The sequence below is a fragment of the Lepisosteus oculatus genome, chromosome 24, assembly GCF_040954835.1.
Source record: "Lepisosteus oculatus isolate fLepOcu1 chromosome 24, fLepOcu1.hap2, whole genome shotgun sequence".
Taxonomy (NCBI): Eukaryota; Metazoa; Chordata; class Actinopteri; order Semionotiformes; family Lepisosteidae; genus Lepisosteus; species Lepisosteus oculatus.
Window position 1 is genome coordinate 3401364 of NC_090719.1, and position 23924 is coordinate 3425287.

The 23924-nt window shown below is 46.7% G+C and overlaps 2 protein-coding genes across 3 annotated transcripts in view; one reads left to right on the top strand and one right to left on the bottom strand.

Moving 5' to 3' along the window:
* The window catches only part of adamtsl2 (ADAMTS-like 2), a 42619-nt gene extending 23850 nt beyond the window's left edge, over positions 1-18769 (top strand). Inside the window, exons 12-19 of the mRNA XM_069183269.1 lie at positions 3255-3358; positions 5902-6028; positions 11154-11367; positions 12217-12372; positions 12881-13051; positions 13732-13908; positions 15378-15522; positions 16277-18769. Coding sequence (XP_069039370.1) covers positions 3255-3358; positions 5902-6028; positions 11154-11367; positions 12217-12372; positions 12881-13051; positions 13732-13908; positions 15378-15522; positions 16277-16398 — 1216 coding nt within the window. The 3' untranslated portion in view covers positions 16399-18769. The remainder of the gene's footprint in view (positions 1-3254; positions 3359-5901; positions 6029-11153; positions 11368-12216; positions 12373-12880; positions 13052-13731; positions 13909-15377; positions 15523-16276) is intronic.
* Positions 18770-19497: 728 nt separating this feature from the next.
* Positions 19498-23924, bottom strand: part of fam163ba (family with sequence similarity 163 member B, genome duplicate a) — a 42400-nt gene continuing 37973 nt past the window's right edge. For both annotated transcript variants that reach the window (XM_015366864.2, XM_006640524.3), the window contains one exon: positions 19498-22775. In XM_015366864.2, coding sequence (XP_015222350.1) covers positions 22377-22775 — 399 coding nt within the window. In that variant the 3' untranslated portion in view covers positions 19498-22376. The remainder of the gene's footprint in view (positions 22776-23924) is intronic.

Here is a 23924-nt window from a genome sequence, read left to right on the forward strand (position 1 = left end):
TGGGCTTTAACCACAGGACCAATTAACACACCGCGCCATGAGTGGATTGACAGCCCCCCCAGATGGCCCCCGAAAGCAAGCCTCCTAATGCCCGGCTCTTCTCCATATTGGATCACACACTTAATAGTAATGAACAGCCCGCAAGGCCCCTGGCCACAGCTTGTTCCAGGTTCCAAAAACAGCGGAGTTGAAAGTCTTTTTTTTTTTTTTTCCCGAGCTAGATTCAATTTCCCACCAAGAAGAATTACTGTACAGGAGGTACACTCCACTCACAGGCCTGAGGTATTCCTTCCCCAATAGAAAAACGCGGCGCGGCCAACTTCAGTAAAATGATCCCGTCTGAAAACCGGCCATTGTGGTCGACACTGGCTCTACAGCACCCTGGGCCAACTCACCTCCTGTTAAACCGAGCAGCCCCCCAGTGTCCGGGGCCACACCGGATACCTAGAAAACCACAGCACCCCCCCCCAAATCAAAGCAAATCTAAAAACATGCACCCAATTAAGCAGCACATTCTAGCCCGATGGAAAAGCTCCTTCCAGCAACTTCATGCAGTAAAAGAAATACACTCAGGATTACCAGCTCCAGTTATTTGCATTCACTTTTATTAAGCATAACATAACAAAAGTGCCCGATGCTTCTGTAATGAAATTTTCTGCAATCTGTGTTGTTTTCGATATAATATGTAACCACCACTGTGAAGCCAAGAGGATGTTAGGGGTTAATGCCCTTAACTCCCACATATTACAAAGCAGCCACCTTAATGGGGACATAATTTGGGTGACTGGATAGTACATATGGTTATACAGGGTTAGTCAGAATGCTGTCGACACCTTTGACAGTTTATTACAAATTAATTACATGGGCTACTGTGACAAAAAAAAAGGTTTCAAACGAAAGCATAAATAGCAAAGTTTCTTACAGTCTTCTTACACCTTACAGTCCTTCGCCTTCTGTGGGGGAGAAAACAAAACTTTAGTGAAATAAGTGGTTTTCATACTCGTCGACAACATTTTGACTAACCCTGTACATCTATACTGTACATAAGGTAGGCTTACAAAAAATGAAGATACAAGGAGTTATTTTGCAAACTGCTTGTAAAGTTGGAATGTGTTATTTCAAAAGTGTAAATATATTTTCCAATTTTTAATACAAGACAGAGCCTGTGGTATTTTTAATTATGAAACCCCCGATTCCCCTGGGCCAAGAGAGGGAGTGTTTTGGCCTCATGAAGGTCAGTGACTCAAGACACCTCTGACGCACGAAGGAGTGTTCATCGCCGCTTTATTCAGATATAGATTTATTCAGTAGCTACAGAACAGTGATAAATTCACTGTGTCGTACAGGAACTGGGGATTCTTTGGTTTGCGAAGACAGATGTTCTCAAGTACTGTTTTTTCAATTAGGACACCTACCATACACACGCCTTTCTTGACAAACAACAGGGTGCTGACTGTTATGAACAGACGTTTCTGACTGAAACGCAACCCAGTCGCGCCAAGATCATGATATGATCTGGAAGCCTGGGCTTTAGGCATCTCTGTATTTATTTACAAATCCCCGTTTTTAATGATCACCAGAACAATGAAGAAAGGACAGGTGTCGGAGATGCCTACTGTGCCACTCTGGCTACAGTGGCTGGAGTGTCCAGCAGCTCTTGTTGCTTCACCCTGTTGTGAAGTTTTTACTACAGACTAGCCAAGTCTGGGACTGCAAAGGCTGTCTTGTTCTGGCCATCCGGAGCTCAGGTCGGGAACAGGAATCCACTGCAGGCTTGCGCTACATTTTTCTGAGTGCTATAAGACATCCGAAGGCTGCGGAGCAGGCAGCCAAGATAATGGCTGGTGGGTTTGCATTCCATTAGATCCATAATTCATGCAGGGCCGCAGAGCAGTCATTTGGCTTGTCTGCGCTGTTTGAAAGCCGTGCTCCTCTCTCGGCTCTCGCCAGCGCAAATAAAAGAAACCACAAGCTTTTTTTTTTTTAGGACACTTGGAAAGATCCAGAAGAGACAGGTTTTTTAATAGATAAAAAAAAGCAAAAGCACCTAACAGAGAGTATGGTATATGTATTATTAATACGTCATCTGTGCCTTTTCCACTGGTCATCCTGCTTGCTGGAGCTGGATGTAACTCAAGTTTTTAAGAACAGTGGCTAACCGATGAACCTAATGGCTCTAAATTATTTTACACCCGCCAGAAATTCCCTTGCATTTCATATCCAGGAAAGATGATGAGGTACAGGCACACAATTCATAAACCTTTTACGGCGCCTTCATTTGACCACCCTTTTTTGAAGCAGGAAACGCAAATTAATATTGCAAAATGACTAGAAAAACATCTACATTTATTTTAGAAACTTAAATATTTATCTTGAGAGATTTACGTCCTTTTTAAACTTTTTCGCCGTTTTCTCATTAGGAGGAAACAGGTGTTGACTTATAGCGGAGCTAAATGTTTTATGAATGTGGCCTATGAAGGTATAAAACTATAACTTCAAATGAGGAAACAAAATATTCAAAGCCAGACCCTTCAGTCACTGGCATGATGTGAGAACTTAAACTGATTTTACTGTGTGGAACAGGATGCCAATTAAACCCAATTAAGAATTCCACCCCTGGCAAAGAGCGCAAGGAAATTCAGTAAAAACCGTAACTTTCAAGGCAAGAGTGCCTTCTGTCAGTGACTACCACAAGACACTAATGTGTGTCTGGACTTGGCTCAACAACAAGACAGAATGACAGTTCCAGTAACGCACACAGAGGAGCAATTATTTTTTAAAGAAAAAAAACTCCCATGAAGGACCAGATTTAAAGGTTTAAATAAATGACCACCTACAGTTAAGAGAGTTTTTTTAATGATACTATTCATAAAAAATGTATCTGCGCAAAGATGTTCCTTCTACTGTAGGGAAACACAACTGGACTTTCCTTTCCTCTTGAGTAACATTCATTCATATAAATGTAGGATTTAATACACAATCACTTATTATCAGTACACTCGTTAATGCTCAAAGGCTGTTAGGTTTGACATGAAGTGGCTGGTTTCAGGTGTACAGGCCGTTGTTGTGTGCTCCTACAGTGTATCATTTTTGCTTCCCCCCCAGAAACGTACGTCTTGCTTGCTTGCTTGCTTCAAGCTCCAGAAGGAATTATTGTTTGAATCCATGTTCAAGTGAAGAAAAATCCATTGCCATAGGTTACCTGGGCTCACACTCGATTGGCCCTCCCAGGAATGTTTGCTCTGTGTTGGCAGGATTAACCAGAGGTTCCTGCAGAAGAACTTTGGCCTGAGCGCGGCGGACATGTACAGGTGGAAGCTGTCTTCCCAGGAGCCCTGCAGTCTAACCTGCTCCATAGGTACATCGCGAGACCCTCTTCGCACTCTCACACACTCCTAGCAAAGCAAGAGGATAGCTTGGGCCTTCCCAAGAACTGTTCCGATGAAGGACCCTCCCTGTGGGACTCCATCTTCTTTAAAAACCAACAAAGAAATTCACGAAATAGATAGATAGATGATAGATAGATACTTTATTGATCCCGTGAGGGAAATCGCAGTGCAACAGCAGCTTAACACACACAACACAGCCACAGTGTAAAGAATTATATAATAATAGTACAATACAATACAAGAGTTACTCACAGTCGGGACACACAAGAACAAACTAGAACAGAACGGTACACAGAAAAATCGTATCACACATATGAATATAAATCTAGATGAAAATATAGATATACAGTGCCTTGCGAAAGTATTCGGCCCCCTTGAACTTTTCAACCTTTTGCCACATTTCAGGCTTCAAACATAAAGATATAAATTTTTTATTTTATGTGAAGAATCACCAACAAGTGGGACACAATTGTGAAGTGGAACGAAATCTATTGGATTTTTGAAACTTTTTTAACTAATAAAAAAATGAAAAGTGGGGCGTGCAAAATTATTCGGCCCCCTTGCGTTAATACTTTGTAGAGCCACCTTTTGCTGCGATTACAGCTGCAAGTCGCTTGGGGTATGTCTCTATCAGTTTTGCACATCGAGAGACTGAAATTCTTGCCCATTCTTCCTTGCAAAACAGCTCGAGCTCAGTGAGGTTGGATGGAGAGCGTTTGTGAACAGCAGTTTTCAGCTCTTTCCACAGATTCTCGATTGGATTCAGGTCTGGACTTTGACTTGGCCATTCAAACACCTGGATACGTTTATTTGTGAACCATTCCTTTGTAGATTTTGCTGTATGTTTGGGATCATTGTCTTGTTGGAAGATAAATCTCCGTCCCAGTTTCAGGTCTTTTGCAGACTCCAACAGGTTTTCATCCAGAATGGTCCTGTATTTGGCTGCATCCATCTTCCCCTCAATTTTAACCATCTTCCCTGTCCCTGCTGAAGAAAAGCAGGCCCAAACCATGATGCTGCCACCACCATGTTTGACAGTGGGGATGGTGTGTTGAGGGTGATGAGCTGTGTTGCTTTTACGCCAAACATATCGTTTTGCATTGTGGCCAAAAAGTTCGATTTTGGTTTCATCTGACCAGAGCACCTTCTTCCACATGTTTGGGGTGTCTCCCAGGTGGCTTGTGGCAAACTTTAGACGAGACTTTTTATGGATATCTTTGAGAAATGGCTTTCTTCTTGCCACTCTTCCATAAAGGCCAGATTTGTGCAGTGTAAGACTGATTGTTGTCCTATGGACAGACTCTCCCACCTCAGCTGTAGTTCTCTGCAGTTCATCCAGAGTGATCATGGGCCTCTTGGCTGCATCTCTGATCAGTCTTCTCCTTGTCTGAGCTGAAAGTTTAGAGGGACGGCCAGGTCTTGGTAGATTTGCAGTGGTCTGATACTCCTTCCATTTCAAGATGATCGCTTGCACAGTGCTCCTTGGGATGTTTGAAGCTTGGGAAATCTTTTTTGTATCCAAATCCGGCTTTAAACTTCTCCACAACAGTATTACGTTCACCATCAGTCATTTAGGACAACATTGGATCATTCAGAGATCCTCGCTGAACTTCTGGAGTGAGTTTGCTGCACTGAAAGTAAAGGGGCCGAATAATTTTGCACGCCCCACTTTTCATTTTTTTATTAGTTAAAAAAGTTTCAAAAATCCAATAGATTTCGTTCCACTTCACAATTGTGTCCCACTTGTTGGTGATTCTTCACATAAAATAAAAAATTTATATCTTTATGTTTGAAGCCTGAAATGTGGCAAAAGGTTGAAAAGTTCAAGGGGGCCGAATACTTTCGCAAGGCACTGTAAATATAAATGTATTGCACAGGTCCCTGGCATATATTGCACAAAAAATGGTAGCAAACGGGAAAAAGAAAAAGAAAAAGAAAGAGAACAGATGTAGCAGTAGATGTGTAGATGCGTTTAGTCCAGAAACAGGTCACTGTCAGTGTTGCCTCTGCCCAGACACACAGTGGATGCGTTGTACAGTCTTATGGCAGAAGGCAAGAATGACCTCCTGTAGCGCTCCCTGTCGCACCGTGGATGAATCAGTCTTTTGCTGAACGTGCTCTTCATTCCTGCAAGCCTGTCATAGAGGGGATGGGAGAAGTTGTCCATGATGGCCTCTAGTTTGGACATCATTCTCCTCTCAGCCACTACCTCCAAGGGGTCCAGGTCAGACCCAATGACAGAGCTTGCTCTCCTGATGAGCTTGTTCAGCCTTTTAGAATCCATAAATATGTTTTTCAATCCACCTGACTTGCTTTTGGCCCTCTAAGCTGCAAATGTTTCTTCTTCCCTGGTAGCACCCACATTTTAAAGCTTTAAGAACGCCTGCAAAGGGACTCAACCCGTTTCGTTTGTTTGGTGGCGAATGGCTTACTGGGCTCGCTGGACGCAAGAGGAAAGCCGTGATTTCAGCTGGTGCCCTGACTTTTCCCCCCTGCTTGACCCGGCCTACAGGTGTGGCTACGTCATACGCCATGTGTGTGAGGTACGATGGCGCTGAAGTGGACGACGTGTACTGTGATGCCCTCACCCGCCCGGAGCCGGTTCACGATTTCTGCATCGGGAGAGAGTGCCAGCCCAGGTAAGGAGAACACTGATCCGCCCGTCGTGCCGGAGAAGTGCAGAACTTAGATTTTACACACGCAGCCATTTCTGATCTGGATCGGATGCACTGGTAGCCGGCTACAAAATGACATCATGTCAATGCTACCGAATCTGGGAGGTGGTACTGATCAGGAACAGATCCTCCCACTGTATTCTGGTCCTGGGCACTCAAAGGATGATCAAACTCAGCTACTGACACTGCCATGTGCTGCCATGACATTTGCCGCTTTGAGAGGAGGGAAAAAGTGAAACCGCGAATACCAAGTGTGCATTCAGATGCAAACCCCAAGTGGCAGTTATTTTAAATGGAAAAAAAACAGAAAGGCTTAATTGCTATGAAATACTGCAAAACATTCATTTAAACCTCTCATCGCCCTTTGAACTATGCAATTATTACTGTTTCTCTTTCTTCGGTTTCCAGGATGTATATATTGTATTTTTTAAGAGATAAGAAGATAAGATCACTTAATTAGCTATATACAATTTACTGCATTAGGAATGTGTCTTTTCGCTACCCCAGCTTGCTCTCCATGAGACACACAGACAGGGAGAGAAGCTGGGGGTCAGAGCGCAGGGTTGGCCATTTACACAGCACCCCTGGAGCAGCTGGGGTTAAGGGCCTTGCGCAGGGGCCCAACGGAGTAGGATTCCTCTGCCGGCCGCGGGATACGAACCGGCAACCTTCCAGCCACAGGCGCAGATCCTGAGCCACAGAGCCACCTCTCTGCCCCTGGAGCTTAGATTTAGACCTTTTCTACACTTTTGATACCTGTACAATTTTGTATTGCAACTGAAGTTCAAAATATTCGCGAACTACAATGGGGTGTAGTTTGATGTGTGTTAATTTGTATTTGTTCTGAAATTATCTTTGCATTTAAACCGCGACTTGACTTAATGCAGAATCACGTGATACCCCCACCTTCTTCATTAAGTGCACAGAGCTAGCCATGATGGGGGTGGGGGGGGGGATTTAAAATTTATTGGCCCCTGGGATCCCAGTAAATTGTATTTCACCCAAGCTCAGGGAAAAAAAATGAATTATACCAAAATTCATTACTATAAAGACGGCATTCGTTAAGTCATTGCAGTAACATTCAAAGAGATCTCGGATTTACCACAGAGAACCACACATATGAGCATTCATGCAACTTAATGGATTGCTACAAAATCAGGAATCTTCTCAAGTTCCAACAGATGCAGAAAACTCTTGAAAGGTATAATCGACCGTGGCAGCGAATAAATGCCACTTTGCATTCTGAAACCGACAGCGCAAATAAACACACAGACCACACAGCCACTAGCAATAACCTGATTTAGTTAACAGCACTCCATACACATGACATCAGGTAGCACACTGTACATTCAATCACGGTCATTTTCAATACCTGAGAAGGAGTACCACTCGCATCTTTAATAAAAACATCACTGTATTGAATGCAGTGCATGTACGTTTAAAATACCACCGAGGCATTTCGAAACCAAGGATACAGAGAAGCACGTCTTACCTGTGACAGACATGCGCCTTCGCGGTCCTGAGGGCTGAAAACATCTTAAACGACGTCCTGGCCAACTCCAGTTCAGATTCAATCGTCATCGGGGACCACGCATGCACGGTCAGGCGATGCACAGCGGACCCGAGTTCGTCTGCATCCCGGCCCCGTTTCCAAGCGTCGCAACCCCAGTCAGAAAGACCGTCTCACTTCTCAAGAGCAAAATTCCGATCGACGGCGTGGCCATCGGCTGAAGCGACGTCTCTCACGACGTCTGCGGCCAGCAAGCGGTCTTCGAACAGGTCCCCAGACGCTCGCGGTTTTTTTTTGGTGAACATTTGTTTTCGGACAGCGCGACAGCTTAAACGAAATAGTAATTAAATATATCTCCAAATATCATCTACAGGATAGTCCCGGGGGAACAGACTCACCGTTGTGGAGACGCAACAAGTTCCTTAGACGTCATGCACTAGCAGATAACGATACTTTTTTATGAAATTCCAAAAACCTTCGCCACTTTTACCTCAAGGTGCAGCTTTTATGCTTACTTAACCTGTTCAACGGCATCCCAGCGGGGTACCAACCGCTGTGTTTACCAAACCACACACCTTCCCGTCAGCCATTTCCCGCCCTTCCGATACGGGCCGGAACTGACGTCACCATCCGCTATGTCACACGTTTCTCCTGCGTTGTCCATGCCTTGGACAAAATCAATATCTTGATTTTGTCTCCCGCTGAAGTAATAGTTTCTTGTCTTCATCTTCCGAAGCAAAGCCGTTTCTTTGGCCTTTTACTGTTTACATTTTTCCTTTGGTACTCCGGCTTAAGTAATGTCCACCCATACTGTCTGCCTTGTATGCGCATTTTAAACTGTAGCAGGTATTTTTCCGGACGTGACATAAACATGGCAGCTATCAAGCAACGAATAAACTGCATGTCGCAACACATGTGGGGTCCAAGAGAACGTCTCGGACTGTACTATAATCTCATGCTAGACTTTTTATTTGGGCAGAAGAGTTTTCAGGAACCCCTAAAGCTTGGGTCCCTGTGAGCTAATCCACTCATCCTCTAAACTTTTCTTTTAAGTGACCAATATTAAATCCATACTGGACTTTACAAAATGTGTACAGTAAATCTTAAAGGAGTGGAGCTGGTCCAGGCTAAACGTAATGTGAAAACAACCTCCACAGTTTTTCCCCACTCAGCATTTAATAAGCAGCAGTAATAACAGTTGTAGATATTAACACTTTTAATCATGGGCTCTTAAGGACTGGGTGTTAAAAATTACAATGCCGCAATCTGCTGCAAAATCAGTTGTTCAAAAAAGTCCGGGCTCAAAAAGATTGCAGTATGTGTAGTCCTTTCAAAGCCTTTGAATTTCTCTAAAAAAATGGCCACGCACGTGGGCTGCTTTTAAAAATGTCTTTTTTTTTATATCTGGAGTGCTCAGAAAACAGCACACCCCATTTCTAACATTGTGGTATATCCATGCTAAGATTATGGCTTTACTCTTAGAAATGCGACTATATATGCATGTCAATTTGTGAAATATATCACTACTTAAACTACTCATTGTTTTCTGACAATGTAAAAACCTAATTCAACACCCATAATGCAACACTCCTCCTTTTTTCTATACATTTATATATGTGGCTACGTTTACAGCTGTTTTTTGTACTCTACTCCCCCCATTCAGAGTTGTTTAGGAGGCTTGTTGCCTCCCTAGTTCAACATTGTAACCTTGACTCAGTTTGCGGTTTGAAATAACTTGCCTTTAACTAGAGCAAGTTAGGAAACAGGGACAGCACAGTGGTATTCTGGTTAAATTGCTGCCTCGCAACACTGGGGCCCTGGGTTCAATTCCTGGGGTGCTGTCTGCATGGAGTCTGTATGTTCTCCCTGTGTTCATGAGGGTGCTCCGGTTTCCTCCCACAGTCCAAAGACATTCTGGTAGGTTAATGGTAGGTTAACCTACCACACACCTGAGGAAGACACACCTGAAGAAGGCTCCACCGCCGATACGTTGTGTTTTCTTTCTTCTCTTTTCAGCATGGGATAAACCTTGTTCCTTTGCAGCCTACGCAGGCTGACGCAGCTACCCACCTGAACTAGTAAACACGACGAGATAGAAAATTATTATTACAACGTCACTGTGGTGACTTTTAAATAAGCACACTTTAATGAACTTCAACACTCTTTACTGCAAGTTAAAGAACAGTTAAGGGCAACGTCTCAAACACCAGTGCAGCCTACTTGCGCCCACTCTCTTCTCTAACAAGAAAAGGCGGACAACCACCAGAACCGGTTCTGAGGTCAAAACGACCTTTGACCTTTAGGTTACGATAATCTACAGCAACCGTAACGGCCACCCTCACATGTCATAGGTGTTTCCTCATGGAAACAGCTTGGTCTCCCTTTGTAACACTTCAGCTACTTAATACCAATGCCCGGGCAGGACATAATGTACATATGGGGAAGACTACAGAAACACCTACGTTCTGCTTGTTTTCAGGAAATATTTTAAGAGTAATATCAAGAACCGAGGAAAAACTGTAATTTAGCCAATCGGTGGCTTTTCCGGATTTGCCAAAGCAAAGATCGTTCCCTGTTATGTCCCGCTTTTGTTCCGGCTAAAAACACAAATTAGCTTAAGGATTCAACAGGAATGGGATTGCTGATGAGCCACCACTGTGTAAGATGTGCACCATCAGAGAGTCCAAGCCTGGCTGTCTGGCATTATTAATGTTAAACATGACCTCTAGTGCTGAAAAGTTGCAATAGCTATTAAAAGGCAGCAGTTGCATTATAATGACTTAAGTGTTTGCATCTGTTGTGTTGATGTAATGTTTCAGGACGCCTGGAATTTGAAAACCTCAGCCCGCTGTGCCATCTGTCGGGAAAGAAATGTGCCTGATAGTTTTGAAATCCCCCTCACTGCCCTCTTGGGTCTCTGCATTTCACTTTCCCGTGTCAGATGGTTACCTTTGTGATCTTCGTCACTTTTCTTGCGCTTCCATTTCCCCCCGTAGGTTACTGGACTTTTCTGGGACTTTTAAATAACGTGCCACAGTCCGGTTTTAGAAGCGAACATAGATCGCAAAAGCGAGTTTATGAACATTAGAATAATGTGCATGAACTATTAGAAGAGTTCTTAAATAGTGGAATAATAGATATATTATTAAATATCAGAATCGTATTTATTAATCATGCTTATTACCATTAGAATAATATGGAATTACCTGTCGCATGGGTCAGTGCATCACAGACCAGAGAAGAATGTGAGAATAGATGTCAATATTATCCATCCATCTTCAAATTTATTCATATCAGGATCACAAGGGAGCTGAAGCCTATCCCAGCGAGCAAGGCGGGCTACACCCTGGATGGGATGCACACCCACACCAGGGTCAATTTTCTCAGAAGCCAATTAACATACCAGCATGTTTAGGGACTGCGGGAGGAAATGAATGTGGGGGAGAACACGCAAACTCCACACGGACAGCACCCCCGGGTCTGGAACTGAACCTGAGGGGCCCCGGCAATGCGAGGCAGCCACTCTTCCGAAATGGACACTTGCTTGGATGAATCAAGTCTCCCGATCCGTCCCGGCAGGTGGGAGGCCAGCAGCTGGAGCGAGTGTTCCAGGACCTGCGGGGAGGGCTTCCAGTTCCGGCTGGTGCGCTGCTGGAAGATGCTGTCCCCCGGCCTGGACAGCTCGGTGTACAGCGACCTCTGCACCCTGGCGGAACTGGAGAGGCCCCCCGAGCGCCGTGCCTGCAAGAGCCCCGCCTGCGGGCCCCAGTGGGAGGTGGCAGAGTGGACCGAGGTGGGGAGCTGGTCGGGGTGCCCCAACACTTTCGCGGGAGTCGGGGGGACAAGGTTCTGGGCAGTGCCGGATTTCCCATGAGGCACTGCGGGCACAGTGCCTAGGGCCTACGAAGGAGGGAAACACTGGTGACTAATGAGAAACGAGCTGGAACAACATGCTTGCGATCGACTCTAGGGGCTCCAAATCAATAATCACACGCCATCCAGCGGCTCTTCTAGAAACCAGAAGTCTCGAAGTGATGGTCGCTGGACTCGCTCCATCGATCACGCGGTTTAGCATTAGAATAGCTGAAAGTGTATCATGTCAGTCAACGTCATTCAATTGGCGTTGACCCCTCTTTTTGCACATTTTGGAGTGAAAGTGCCTAGGGCCCACGAACACCAAAATTCGGCCCTGGTTCCGGGGCTTGGGAATTCAATTGCATGTATGGATGCCGAGTTTGGACCATTGAGCAATTTACCCAGAGTGCTGCAACTCCACCAATGGGTACCCAAAATAGGCATGGAAAAAGAAAAGGATGGAATTGTAGTTTGCTTGTAGTCTGTACAAAATTTCAGCATCGCTCCACAAAAACTGTGGTTGGTTTCAGACATTCTACCTTTATCCTTTGAGAAATAGGGAACTCTAAAAGCAGATTCAGGTGAATGCCATTTTTATTTTGTTTATCGATTGTAATAAAAGATTTCCTAGGAATCTCCTCTCCTCTTTTGGAGGAGATCAGAAGGTGCCTTCCCTGGATCCTTCACTGGGGCGAGAGGCTAAGGCCCAGGGGACGACGGTGAGTGTTTGTGCGGTCCTCCGGGCCTCCAGAGGGCGCTGTTTTCTAACCAGCCTGCTCCCGTCCAGTGTCCCGCCAAATGCGGCAAGAGAGGGATCGTGACCAGGGAGGTGAGGTGCTCAGACGAGAAGAAGCCGTGCGACCCGGCGAGCCGCCCGCCCGCCAGCAAGAACTGCACAGGACCGCCCTGCGAGAGACAGTGGACAGCATCTGAGTGGGGGCCGGTGGGTAAACTTCGGAGGGGGGGGGGGCGGCACAGGAAGTCACAGACCACCGAGGTCTCGGCCTCATAACGCTGAGATGAATGTGGAGGCCACATGTTGTGACCTTCTTAGATAGGATAAAGATTCACCTTTTCCAACTTAATAGGTGTAGCAACTGGATGGGCCCCATCTTGATTTCATAACATGCATCTTGACGGTAGATCTCTGTGTCGGTGGCATGGCTGTTGTATTTCTTCTACAGCGCTGGCAGGCTCTGCAAAGTTACAGGCTGCCCTTGGGGAATGATCAGGCCTTCCTGATGGCTGCTTCCGTTTTTCCCCCGCTCTGGGACAGCAATGCTGTACCCTTTGTCATCGGCCATCCCTCCGTTTCCCTGCTTTGCGACCTCGTCTCCTCCGGCGCCGTGACAGAAGGTCTTGCCGTCAGAGGACGTCTCTGCGCCGCTGCGTCCTGCCCTGTCCTCCGTCCTCCCCCGTGTCTCAGTCTCCTGCTGTCTGTGTGTGCCCAGTGCTCAGGTTCCTGCGGCCAGGGCAAGATGACCCGGCACGTGTACTGCAAGACGCCGGAGGGCAGAGTGGTGCCCGAGTCCCAGTGCACTCCGGAAAACAAGCCTCTGGCGATCCACCCCTGTGGTGAGAAGGACTGCCCGGCTCACTGGCTGGCACAGGACTGGGAGAGGGTAAGGCGGGCCTCCACGGCTCTAGGCTGCGATGGAGAGGGGTCTGGATGGGAATTTCCCCCATCAAACAATGCTGTCAACATCCTCTGGAGATAAGACACCCAGCGGTTTCGGGATTTCTGAGCTGTACTACATACAGTAGGCTCCCACACTGGGTGGTGTCTTTCTCACACTTTCTAGTTCAACTAGATCAGCACTAGCAAGCACCTGATGATCGCCTGTGCATGACACACCAGCCCAGAGCCCATCCCGGTTTCCACGACGTTAAGCGAATTGAGGGCGCGTGACTCCCTCCCCCCCCATAACCCCCATCCCTTTTCACTCATAACCCTAGATGCGAGACTACTCCATTGCACAACCTACACTAGGCAAATGCAGGTCCCCATTCACGCAGCTGGGTGCAAAGTACCTGGCTCAAGGCACATCAGTAAGGTCTACAGCACTCAAACCCACCACCCACCAGCTGCTTACAGAATTTGTTCCTCTGCTTCATCGAAGCAGTTGGTATGAAATGGAACGGATCACAATGCCACTCCGTGGGATTCTTATCTCCACCCTTCTCGTTGGTTTTATCAGTTGGTTTGAATCTTCTGTATTGAAGTTCTGGGGTCAAACATAAGAGCATGATGGGATTTGGAGAGATCCGCCACTGTAGTGATGCGCACCCACAATTCCCACAGTGCAACACCACCTGCGGGCGAGGGGTGAAGAGACGGCTGGTGCAGTGCGTGGGCATCGGGGCGGGCAAGTTCAAGATCCACGAGGCGGAGGACTGCGACGCCGCCAGCAAGCCCGTGGAGGAGAACACCTGCTTCGAGAGGCCCTGCTTCAAGTGGTACACCACCCCCTGGTCTGAGGTCAGCAGACAAACCGCGCACATCCCTCACGGGCCTCTTTCGAAAACAGAGGTCCGGCAGGCTCAAAGCACAAACGGACCCCTTTAATCCAGCCATCTTGATCTGGAATCTGGGGGATACCAGCAGTATGCTGTAGCTGGAGCTCAGCTGATGTGAGTCTGGCCAAGACCTGGATGGGAGACCTCCTGGGAAAGCTAAGGTTGCTGCTGGAAGAGGTATCAGATGGGCCAGTAGGGGGTGCTCACCCTGTGGTCCACGTGGGTCCTAATGCTCCAGTATAGTGACAGGGATATTTTATGTTATGATATAATATTTTTATATGTAAAAAGGCGCCGTCCTTCAGATGAGACATTCAAGTGAGGTCCTGATTCTCTGTGGTCATTAAGAATCCCAGGGCATTTCTCGAAAAGAGTAACATCATAACATAACATCACTTTATTAGCCCTATACAATGTCTTGCATTAGGAAATCGTCTTTACCTCATGCGCATACCCCAGCTTGCTCTCCATGAGACACAGATGGGGAAAGAGAAGCTTGGGGTCAGAGCGCAGGGTCAGCCATTTATACGGTGCCCCTGGAGCAACTGGGGTTAAGGGCCTTGCCCAACAGAGTAGGATTCCTCTGCTGGCTGGGGGATTTGAACCGGCAACCTTCCAGCCACAGGCGCAGATCCTGAGCCACTGCTCCGCCCCCCGGTGGGAGAGTAGGGGCGTGGGCCCCATCTCAGGGGAGGGATCCCCATCTCTGAACTGGCTCCCTCACTCTGTTCTCCTCCCCACTGAGAGCTGGTGTGTGGGGAGCGGACTGGCGCACTCTGGCTGCTGTCATACCATCCAGGTGGAGCTACTCATTGGTGGTGGTAGTGGGATCCCCATTACCTGTAAAGCAGTTTGAGTGGAGAGTCCAGAAAAGCGCTCTATAAATAAACAGAATTATTATTATTATTAGGCAGTGGAGGCTATGGGGAGGATGAATCACTCAGGTTATTCTTAGCTTTGTGACTAAGAGGCCTGTTGCAGGGGCTGTGAGTTTGCAGTATTAGCAGTGCAAATTCCAGCACCTTTTGCATGCTGGAGTTCTAAGGGATAACCTCGGCAGGATGGATAAACAGAGAATATCTGTGGGCATAAAGATGTCGGCTCAAGCCCCACTAGAGGAGGGAGCTGCCTCTTCAGCAGAAGCATGGGGCCTTGATCCCATGCCAGTAAAGACATGTAGCCAGTCCTGGAGACACAGGGCACAGACAGGACTATGATGGGACGCCAGGGCCTTAGACGGGAACCGATTATTTCGAATACCAGTCCAACCCCAGGCACCCTGAAGAAACCCATGTGAGCCCAGGGAATGCACGAGGGTCCCACCTTCCTGTCTGCTCGGGCACAGTGGATCCCTCAGTCAGAGTGCTTTTAACAAGGAATGACCTCCAGGAGGAGGTGACCCATGGGAAATGTTGTTTGCTCCAATTGCAGTGCACCAAAACGTGTGGCGTGGGCGTGCGGATGAGGGATGTCAAGTGCTATCAGGGCAGGGACATCGTGCGAGGGTGCGACCCCCTAACCAAACCTGTTGCCAAGCAGACCTGTGCCCTGCAGCCCTGTCCAACAGAGCCACCAGGTACATCTCTATTACTCCGAATTGCCCTAGTGTGTTCTAGGTGTAGATGTGCAAGACGTCCAGCTTTAAACCATTGTTAGATGTCACACCAGCATTTAATCTTCATTATTTTCAGCAAGGAAACACCGAGCCCAATTTCAGGGATATCTTGTAGAGGATGCGTTCTAATCTAACCTTGTTTGTACAGTGCAAAGTAGCTAAGGTTGGGAGCACCAGCTAACAAGCTGTCCAGACGTTTGCTTTGGTTTTTATTTTTTGCAAAACATGGCATGAAGAAAATTGAAACAGTAACCAAAGGTATCAAAACAGTTCTTCCCCCAGGTTAACAGAAATATGAAAGTAATTATGTCAAATTAAGATTCCAGTAGGTCACAGCAATATTATCAAGCTCATCTGTATATCTTATGTTTTTTTTTGTTTTTCTCGCCAGTTTTGTGTGTGCGATCAATGACATCTAGATATCTATAAGCGTATGTACACAAGAATGTTTTAGACAGCTTTGCCGCTTGTGTTTGTTGGTGGGCTTGCGATTGGAAAGAGAAAAATATATAAAAAGTAAGCTGCCGAACAAAAAAACATGGCAAAAAAAAACCAGAGGTTGCAAAAGTGGTTTTTGATCCTGGCTCAAGCTGTCAGATTTGGGCTTTGGACATGCAACCAGGAAATGAGCTGGAGTTGTGCTCGAATGTAGAAAAACAATGTCCCAGGTTGCAACGGGTCCAGTCGAGTACTGTGCTCCCTTGTTGTTTTCTAGATGAGAACTGCCAGGACCGGCCCTCAACCAACTGCTCGCTGGCTCTTAAGGTCAACCTGTGCAGTCACTGGTACTACAGCAAGGCCTGCTGCCACTCCTGCCGCGCTGGCCACGCCCCCTAACCCCGGCTCCGCCTCGCACCCGCGCCCACCTCGCCGCAGGCAGGACCCCGGAGAACCTGCACGTGCTGTTGCCCCCCCCCCCAAAAAAAACTATCAATCAACCAAAACCCTGTGCTTTTCTCGAGCTTTCCGCCCGGACCTCAGAGGCACCTGCTGGCGAGGGCCAACCCGAGTCGGTCGGACCTCATACGGTGGGGGTTGGCCACAGTGCTGGGAGCCCAGGACTCCAGAAGGCCCAGAAACCCCCCTCTGCCCACTCTGAGGTTCAGTCTGGCGTTCCCAGCAACACTTTCACCCAACCAGCTCAGCATGCCGGCACTGAACTCTGACGTCGCAGGTCCCCCCTCCCCCACCCGGTATAAATCTCACGCCTCTGCCTGGCGGTTTCCCTACAAGCAAAATTCCAGTCCATTCCAGGCCATTGTTCAGGTTCAGAGCCTACGAAGTTGATTCTCAGCCGTTTCCTGCTTCTTTTTCTACAGGCCCCACTCGGCAGTGGTGGCCTAAAAGCAGAAATGCCCTAAAATGAGCGGTAGTATTAATAATTTAAAATAAGCAGGGAAAGGCAAGAAATCAATGAATGCAGGTATTTCTACTGAGTATAGGCCTTTACCACACCATGCAAGGTCTTTTTCTGACGATTTGCCTGCTGGCTCGGCTGGCTCGGTGTAAAAGAATGCCCAATTGGGTCCAAAGAAACATTGACACAGCAAACCTCACCTGCCTCGGGTTCCACACCTTGGTGTTGTACAGCCTTCACAGCATTCCTGAATGCCTTCTCCTTCTCCAATGCCTTCCCCACAGAAGGCATATTCCCGGGCGGAATATTCCAGGGGAAAGTCAGGCTACGGTTAACACTGTCTGAGGCTGGATCCTTAACGGATCTGGGCTGCCTGTGACGTAAGTTGAGAACAACCATTACAAACCAGAAAACAAAAACAGCAGCCTGGTACCTCACAATTAAACAGCAGCAGAAAAAAAAAACAACAACATTTTTCTCCTGGTCCCCCCCAGACTACAATACGTAGCCCAGAGCTTTCTCGCCATAATGCTGCGCTGGTTTCGAGATCACGTCTAAACACTGTACTCTGACGCCAGGGCATTCTTGTCCATTAAAAGCCCTGTGATAGACTTTCTGGGGGCTGTGTAAGCATTAGCTGAGGAACAAATCAGGGTTTACTGTACATCTGCAATAGGCGCTTGAATTTTGAGGCATTGGTTGAAGATGACGACGTGCTGGGTGCTTTTTAAACTCCCCAGCTTCTCTTACAGCTGTTTGCTAAGTCTTGTTTGTGTAAAAGACAAAAAAAAAAAGTTAGTGACAATAATACACTAAGACAACCTTCCGTTTCTGAGGAGGGACGAGATAAATTATTGTTCTGTGCAGTGTATTGCATGTTTAAAATATTTATTAATATTATTGTATTGTTTGTTTTTTTTATTATTATTTCAGACCAGAAAGTAGGTTTTACTTCAAATATAAGACCAATCTTGTTGCAATGCAAGTGCAATACAGAACGATACCTCTGTCGATGAAATTGTACTGTATGTTAAAAACACAGGTTCAGTCCGTAAAACCACTTTTGCTCAAGTTATTCTCTATTTAAATGTTTTAATGCTTTGTTTTAAATGCTCCTTTTCCATACACTTATTCCTGTGTTAAAATTACTTGAAAGCATTTGTATTGCTGGAGTTACATTTTTTTTTGCTTATTCTCGTGATAGAGAGATCATTCCAAAGCACCTTTCATATCCAAATCGTAATAAAAAATGAATTTCTCAGCTGTGTTTAAAAGTTAAAAGTATGCTAAAACTAAACCTATGCTATGGTGAGTCTTAATTTTATCCCCCGGAGACTTGATGTAAAATGGAAACAACATAATTGGGAAAAAAAGAGTATTTTAAGAGTAAAAGGCAGCAAAATTAAAAAAATATTTCACTTCGTTCACAAGTAATACCAAGACCTTTTACATAATTGCATCTGCTAGGGATTACTTACTTGGTACAGCAGTTTTCGTAGGATCTCTGCAGTGTGTGTCTTGAATGAATGATGCTGATAATGTAAAATGACTACATTACAAATGCATGTAAAATGCAATCAGCATATTAGCTTTCAGTTCTTAAACCTCTTAAAACCTCTTTCAGTTTTATAAAACCTTCAGGTGCCTCTCCCAAAAAAGCTGGGCTATCTGCTACAAGAATGTTCTGAATGATTATCCTGTCTATTTCCCAAAGAAAAAAAAATGTATCCTTTTGTATTTGTTGCTTTTACTGGATAACAACTTAATCTCTTTAAAACCTTGTTTTGAATGAATTTCTTGGATAGTAAGTTGCTTTTGGATTTCAAAATAAATTATGTGCCTTTAGGTGAATAGCTTTGTGTCCCGTCACAGTGTTTTTTTCTGACTGGGAGGTCGAAACGTTGTTTTTCTCCCACTAGCAAATTCAGCAAAACATACAGTAAATTACTTTAAAAATAGGACATTTCATATAATAACCAGCGTGGGGTTACTCCAGTACTTTGTCTTTTAAAAAGTGCTGTTTATTTAACTTGGCATTATTTAACTCAGTGTTATCACGGTCTTAGACAAATTCCAAATCACATTACTGTACTTTATGCTGACAGTGCACATCAACAACTCAAATAAAAAAAAAAAACAGGTAAAGGAAAACTGTTCTTTGTAGTGAAACACTATATTCTGATTAACATAAACATGGCTTTAAACACTTTTTTTGTTCCTTGACATCTTGTGAATAGGAACAAACAATTTCAGTAGGACTCTATAAAAATGCAGGACTTGGTTTAAGTAGCCCTCAATATCTAATGTTTCTATTTTTAATTGTATTTTGTTCTTCACAGCTGAAAAGTTAGTTTTCAAGGACAATATTGCTTTGGATACTCTTGAGAAAGTGGGCAATTCACCTATCGATTTTTTTAATACCAAGTGTTAGATTTTCTCTGTCCTTTCCAACCAGCAGCAAAAACAGAGATTTCCCTCTCAAAGGAGGCCATTTGAGTAAAATATTCTGGAAATGATTATTTTTTCTATCGTTGCTTGTAAAGCAAGGGGGGAAAAAAAGAGTTCTAAAACTTTCAGCATTGATTTTTACTGTATTTTATTATCAACAACGTGTTCATTGATCTTAAATTTTCCAGTCATTTCTGTAACATTTCGGCATTAATCGAAAGCATGGAATAGGCCAGTATTGAAGAAGGAACAGAATTGCCCAGGAACACAAACACCCACAGAAAGAAACACCCAGCGAAAACAGTAAAGAAAGCCGAACAATGTGATATAACTATGGTTTCCCCTACGATTTTAATTTCTGTATTAGACATCAAAAGGAACCAGCGTCAAAATAGTAGCGTTGTGTGATCTGCTAATGCAAAAACAAAAGAGGGTGCTCAAGAGAAAATATACACCGAACGCCCCCAAGGAAAACGATAAATGATTCAAGTCCGCTTGCTTGGAGTGAAACAGTTGCCGCAGCTGAACAAAACGGTAGAAAAAATTAGAAACGGTGGGGCTGTACAAGGTGAAACCTACGGACCACCAGGAGGCTGATAAAGTTTTCCTGTGGCTCTCTGAGGAATGAGGAAGTCATCCGTCATACAAAACGAAAAACCGCCTCTTCTCCTGTACCGTGCGCAAAACGCTATGACTTTAGTTTGTGGTCAGTTTTTGTTTTTTAAAGTAACATTTCGACCGAGTCTTGAGAAAGGCCAAGGAAAATGACAGGCTTAAAACAACCCCCCCCTTAAAAAATACTGGAGTGCCGTCGTGTCTCTCGGCCTAGTGAACGCCATACACTCGCCAGCATCCCCTGATACTGACCAGTGTCCCATCCAAAAGGGAGGAGGCTGTGGAGCGGACTTTATCTAGCCCAGGGCAGAGCTGGGGTGACGGCTCTTGTGAAGCTGGGCAACAGAGGAGAGAAAATAAAAAACCTTGACTCCTCTCCAGAAACACCGCTGTCCTGGCGGTTTCTTAAAAGTGGGCAATTTTTCCCCTATCTTCCAGAGCAGAAAACGTCACCACATGGATGTACTGGGTTCCATTTTTCTTCTTTGGAAGCCGGTTTGACTGACAATTGTCAGAGCTCCGGCATCTGGTTTGGGCTTTAGAACTGCTTTGCTCATTTGGACAAGGGAGAATTTTGTTTTTAACAAAAAAAACTCTTCTTCCCCGTTTCCCTTCACACCCTGTCAGCCCAGCGCACGGAGTCCTGGGAGAGGCGGAGGTGCCCTTCACAGCCAAAGGGCTCGAGGCGTTTCAGCTGGCTGGCCCAGCCCAACGCCATTTTCCAGCCATCAAAGTCCGCAGGGCTCCCAAATTTCCATCCCGCCCCCGATCTTAATGTCTAAACTTATTAATTTGTTTAGAAGGCAGAGCACCCGTCTTTGTAGGTCTTAACCTGCTGCTAATTGAAAAGTTCCCATAAAAACCTCTCTCACGGATGGGCGAGTGCCCATCTCTGTTCTTTTGCACTCCTCGGCCAATCTATCAAACGAGTTATTGTCTCCTTTTTTTTATTCTGAAATCACGTCTAGCCATCTGTATTATGCGTTTGCCAGTGCCCATGGTGCTTTTCTGTTTAAAAGGTTAGATGACTACAGGTCCTACTGTGTAGGACTAGAGGGATCCAAGGTAGATGAGCTGGGTGAATCAGGCCTCAAAGGATCTCCAATTTCTTACAGGCCCCATTAGGTAACATCTATGTTTTAGCTAACCTCTTCCAATTGCCCCGTCTCTCTCTGTAAGCGAAGCCCTTTCCCCTCCCCTCCTAGATCTGGAGAAGGTTTTCAGTTCTGTCTGGCTAAGCCACATGTTCAACGCCGATTATTGCCAACTCAATGTCTGAACAAAACAACTCAAGTGAGAACCCCACGCCCACAAGCTCGGCGAGAAGGTTTTCCTGCTTCTCCCCTTTCCGATCCTCCATTTGGCAAACGCGTCTGGCTCGGTCCGGAGCCCAGACCTGGGATTGCACATACTTGGTCCTTGGCAGCGATGCTCTGTTGCTGTGCAGAGGGAGAGTGAGCGACTGATGATCCAACCCCATCCCTACCTTACTGTCCACCTTAAACTGCAGGAAAGCAGGGGGGGAGGGCAAACACAACTGACAAGTCTGCACCAGCAAAAATAACAAAATGGCAAGAACACCTGTGTTCACATTTGATAAGCCCTTAAAGTAATACATTTTCCCCCACATACTGTAGAAATATACACAGACCATGCCTCTGAAAAATCTGGATTAAGTATACAGGTACGTCGGGAAAACAGGAGGAAATCTGCCTCCACCTGTCCTGCTGGACCCAAGTGGTCCAATGTCCTCAGTTCGATTCCCCGAAGTAAGAAGAAGATGGACAGGGAGGTGCTGGGAGGGAGACAGGAGGCGACGCCCAGCGCAGAGGGTTGGAGCAACATCGTAGGGGAGTGTGTGGTTTGGGGAGCAGGGAAGGAGTAGAGGGACGATACATGTTTGAAATGGGTTAGTCTGTGTGTCCATTCATGGCAGTAAGCTCATAATGCCTCTCTTTCCCTTAATCACCTGAGACTCGTGTTTTTGTAGCAGCAAAGAGGACATGCTGGGGGTGGGGTGGGGGAGAGGGAGAGGATCCGCCCACAGGAGTGCACAATTCCCAGAAATCAATGCAGCGGGCCGTTCAGTAAAGGCTTCGCTCGCGCCCGCTCCCCTCGTCTTCCTCCCGTGCCCCGTTCAGGAAGTTGAGGACTCCTGGCTTCTGGACGGAGGAGGAGGAGGAGGAGGAGGAGGACAAGAGCAGGAGGAACCTGGCCCTTACAGGCGTTCAGCTGTCTGGAGTGGCGGCCCGGGAACAGTTGTCGAAAAACGTTCCAGATGGGTGGCTCGTGTGTCTCTCGGGGCGTGTGTGTGTGTACGTGTGTTGGGGGGGGGGTCAAGTCGCCCTCTAAACCGGAACCCCATCTTCCCCGCAGGGGGTGGGGCGGGGGGGTCCTACACATCCGTGCTGATGCTTCGGCTGCGGGTGAAGACCTCCTTCATGGTGACGGAGCGCGCCAGGTTGAGCTTGTGCATGCTGGGCAAGTCCAGGGGCAGGTCCAGGTCCTCCTGTTGGACGGTGCGGTAGCTGACCCTCTCGCCGCCGTTGCGCAGGCCGTCGGGGTGCTGCAGGTAGAAGGGCAGCTCGTAGTGGGTGCAGTTGGGGCAGTAAGTCCGCGAGCGGACGAGCTTCCGCGCGGGGGGCGGGGTGAAGAGGGCGGGGCCGTTGGCGGTGGCGGCGGCCGTCGCCGCCACTACATTTTGGTTGCAGTGCACGGGCGGGAGATGGGAGTGCATGGCGAAGTCCGGCTCCTCCTCATCTTCCTCGGACTCCTCCTTCTTGCAGCAGTAGTACTGGCCGGCCGAGCGAGGCGGGGGAGGGAGGGAGAGAGAGAGAGAGAGGGACACTTTGAGAGAGGGACAGAGCAGGACGTTTCCCCAGAGAGCCCGTCTGGCCGGCGTGGACTCTGCACAGGAGGGGGGTGGGGGGGATGAGGACACCAGCTGCAAGCGACGGCGGGTTGCACCTGGATTGATTGGATCATTTCCTTTGGGGCTCGATCAAAAAAGAATGACCCATAAACGACTGAAGTTGTTTGTTCTTTCTTGGACCGTTTAAGCTTAGTGCGCCAAGCCCCGAAAATGAAAACAATTTAGAAGGGGATCATATCAATTTGATATTTCCACGATTTGCATTGAAAACGGCAGAGATTGAGTAAAACAGATCTTTAATAATAATAATTGCTTACACTTATATAGCGCTTTTCTGGAGACTCCCCTCAAAGCGCTTTACAGGTAATGGGGATCCCCTCCACCACCACCAGTGTGCGGACCCACCTGGATGATGCACCAGTCCGCTCCCCACACACCAGCTCCCAGTGGGGAGGAGAGCAGAGTGATGGAGCCAGTCCAGAGATGGGGGATTATTAGGAGGCCATGACTGATAAGGGCCAGGGGGAAATTTGGCCAGGACGCCGGGGTAACACCCCTACTCTTTTTCGAGAAACGCCCTGGGATTTTTAATGACCATCTAAGTTTTCGGGAACAGGACCTGTTCATGCCTGTGAATAAAGGGCAGGAGTTTAGCTTCAGTTTTATAAAGACACCTTTGGACATTTCAGAACACTGCCCCCTCGGAAACCCATTTCGAGGTATCCTTGGTTGGCAAAGGTGCCAGTATTTTGGCCTGTGGTGTATCTGAGCTTCTCTGCCAGCCTGCCCAAGTCATTCAGATTCGTTTTCACTTCGGTTATGAATTTTCCATTTGCCAGATCTTGGCAGCCTGACAGAAACTAAGCTGGCAACCCAATTGTCTCTGCTTTCCCCAGAGCAGCTGGGGGGGGGAGGGGGGGTAATTAAAGACCATGCAGTAATTTAGCTAGGAACCAAATTAAATTAGAGAAAATGTGCACGGTATCGAAGAACATTGTGTCCTTAAAAAAGCTTTTGGCCACTCGGCTTCCAGCTAGCACTGGCCTCATGATAAAACAGTGCATGCATGCA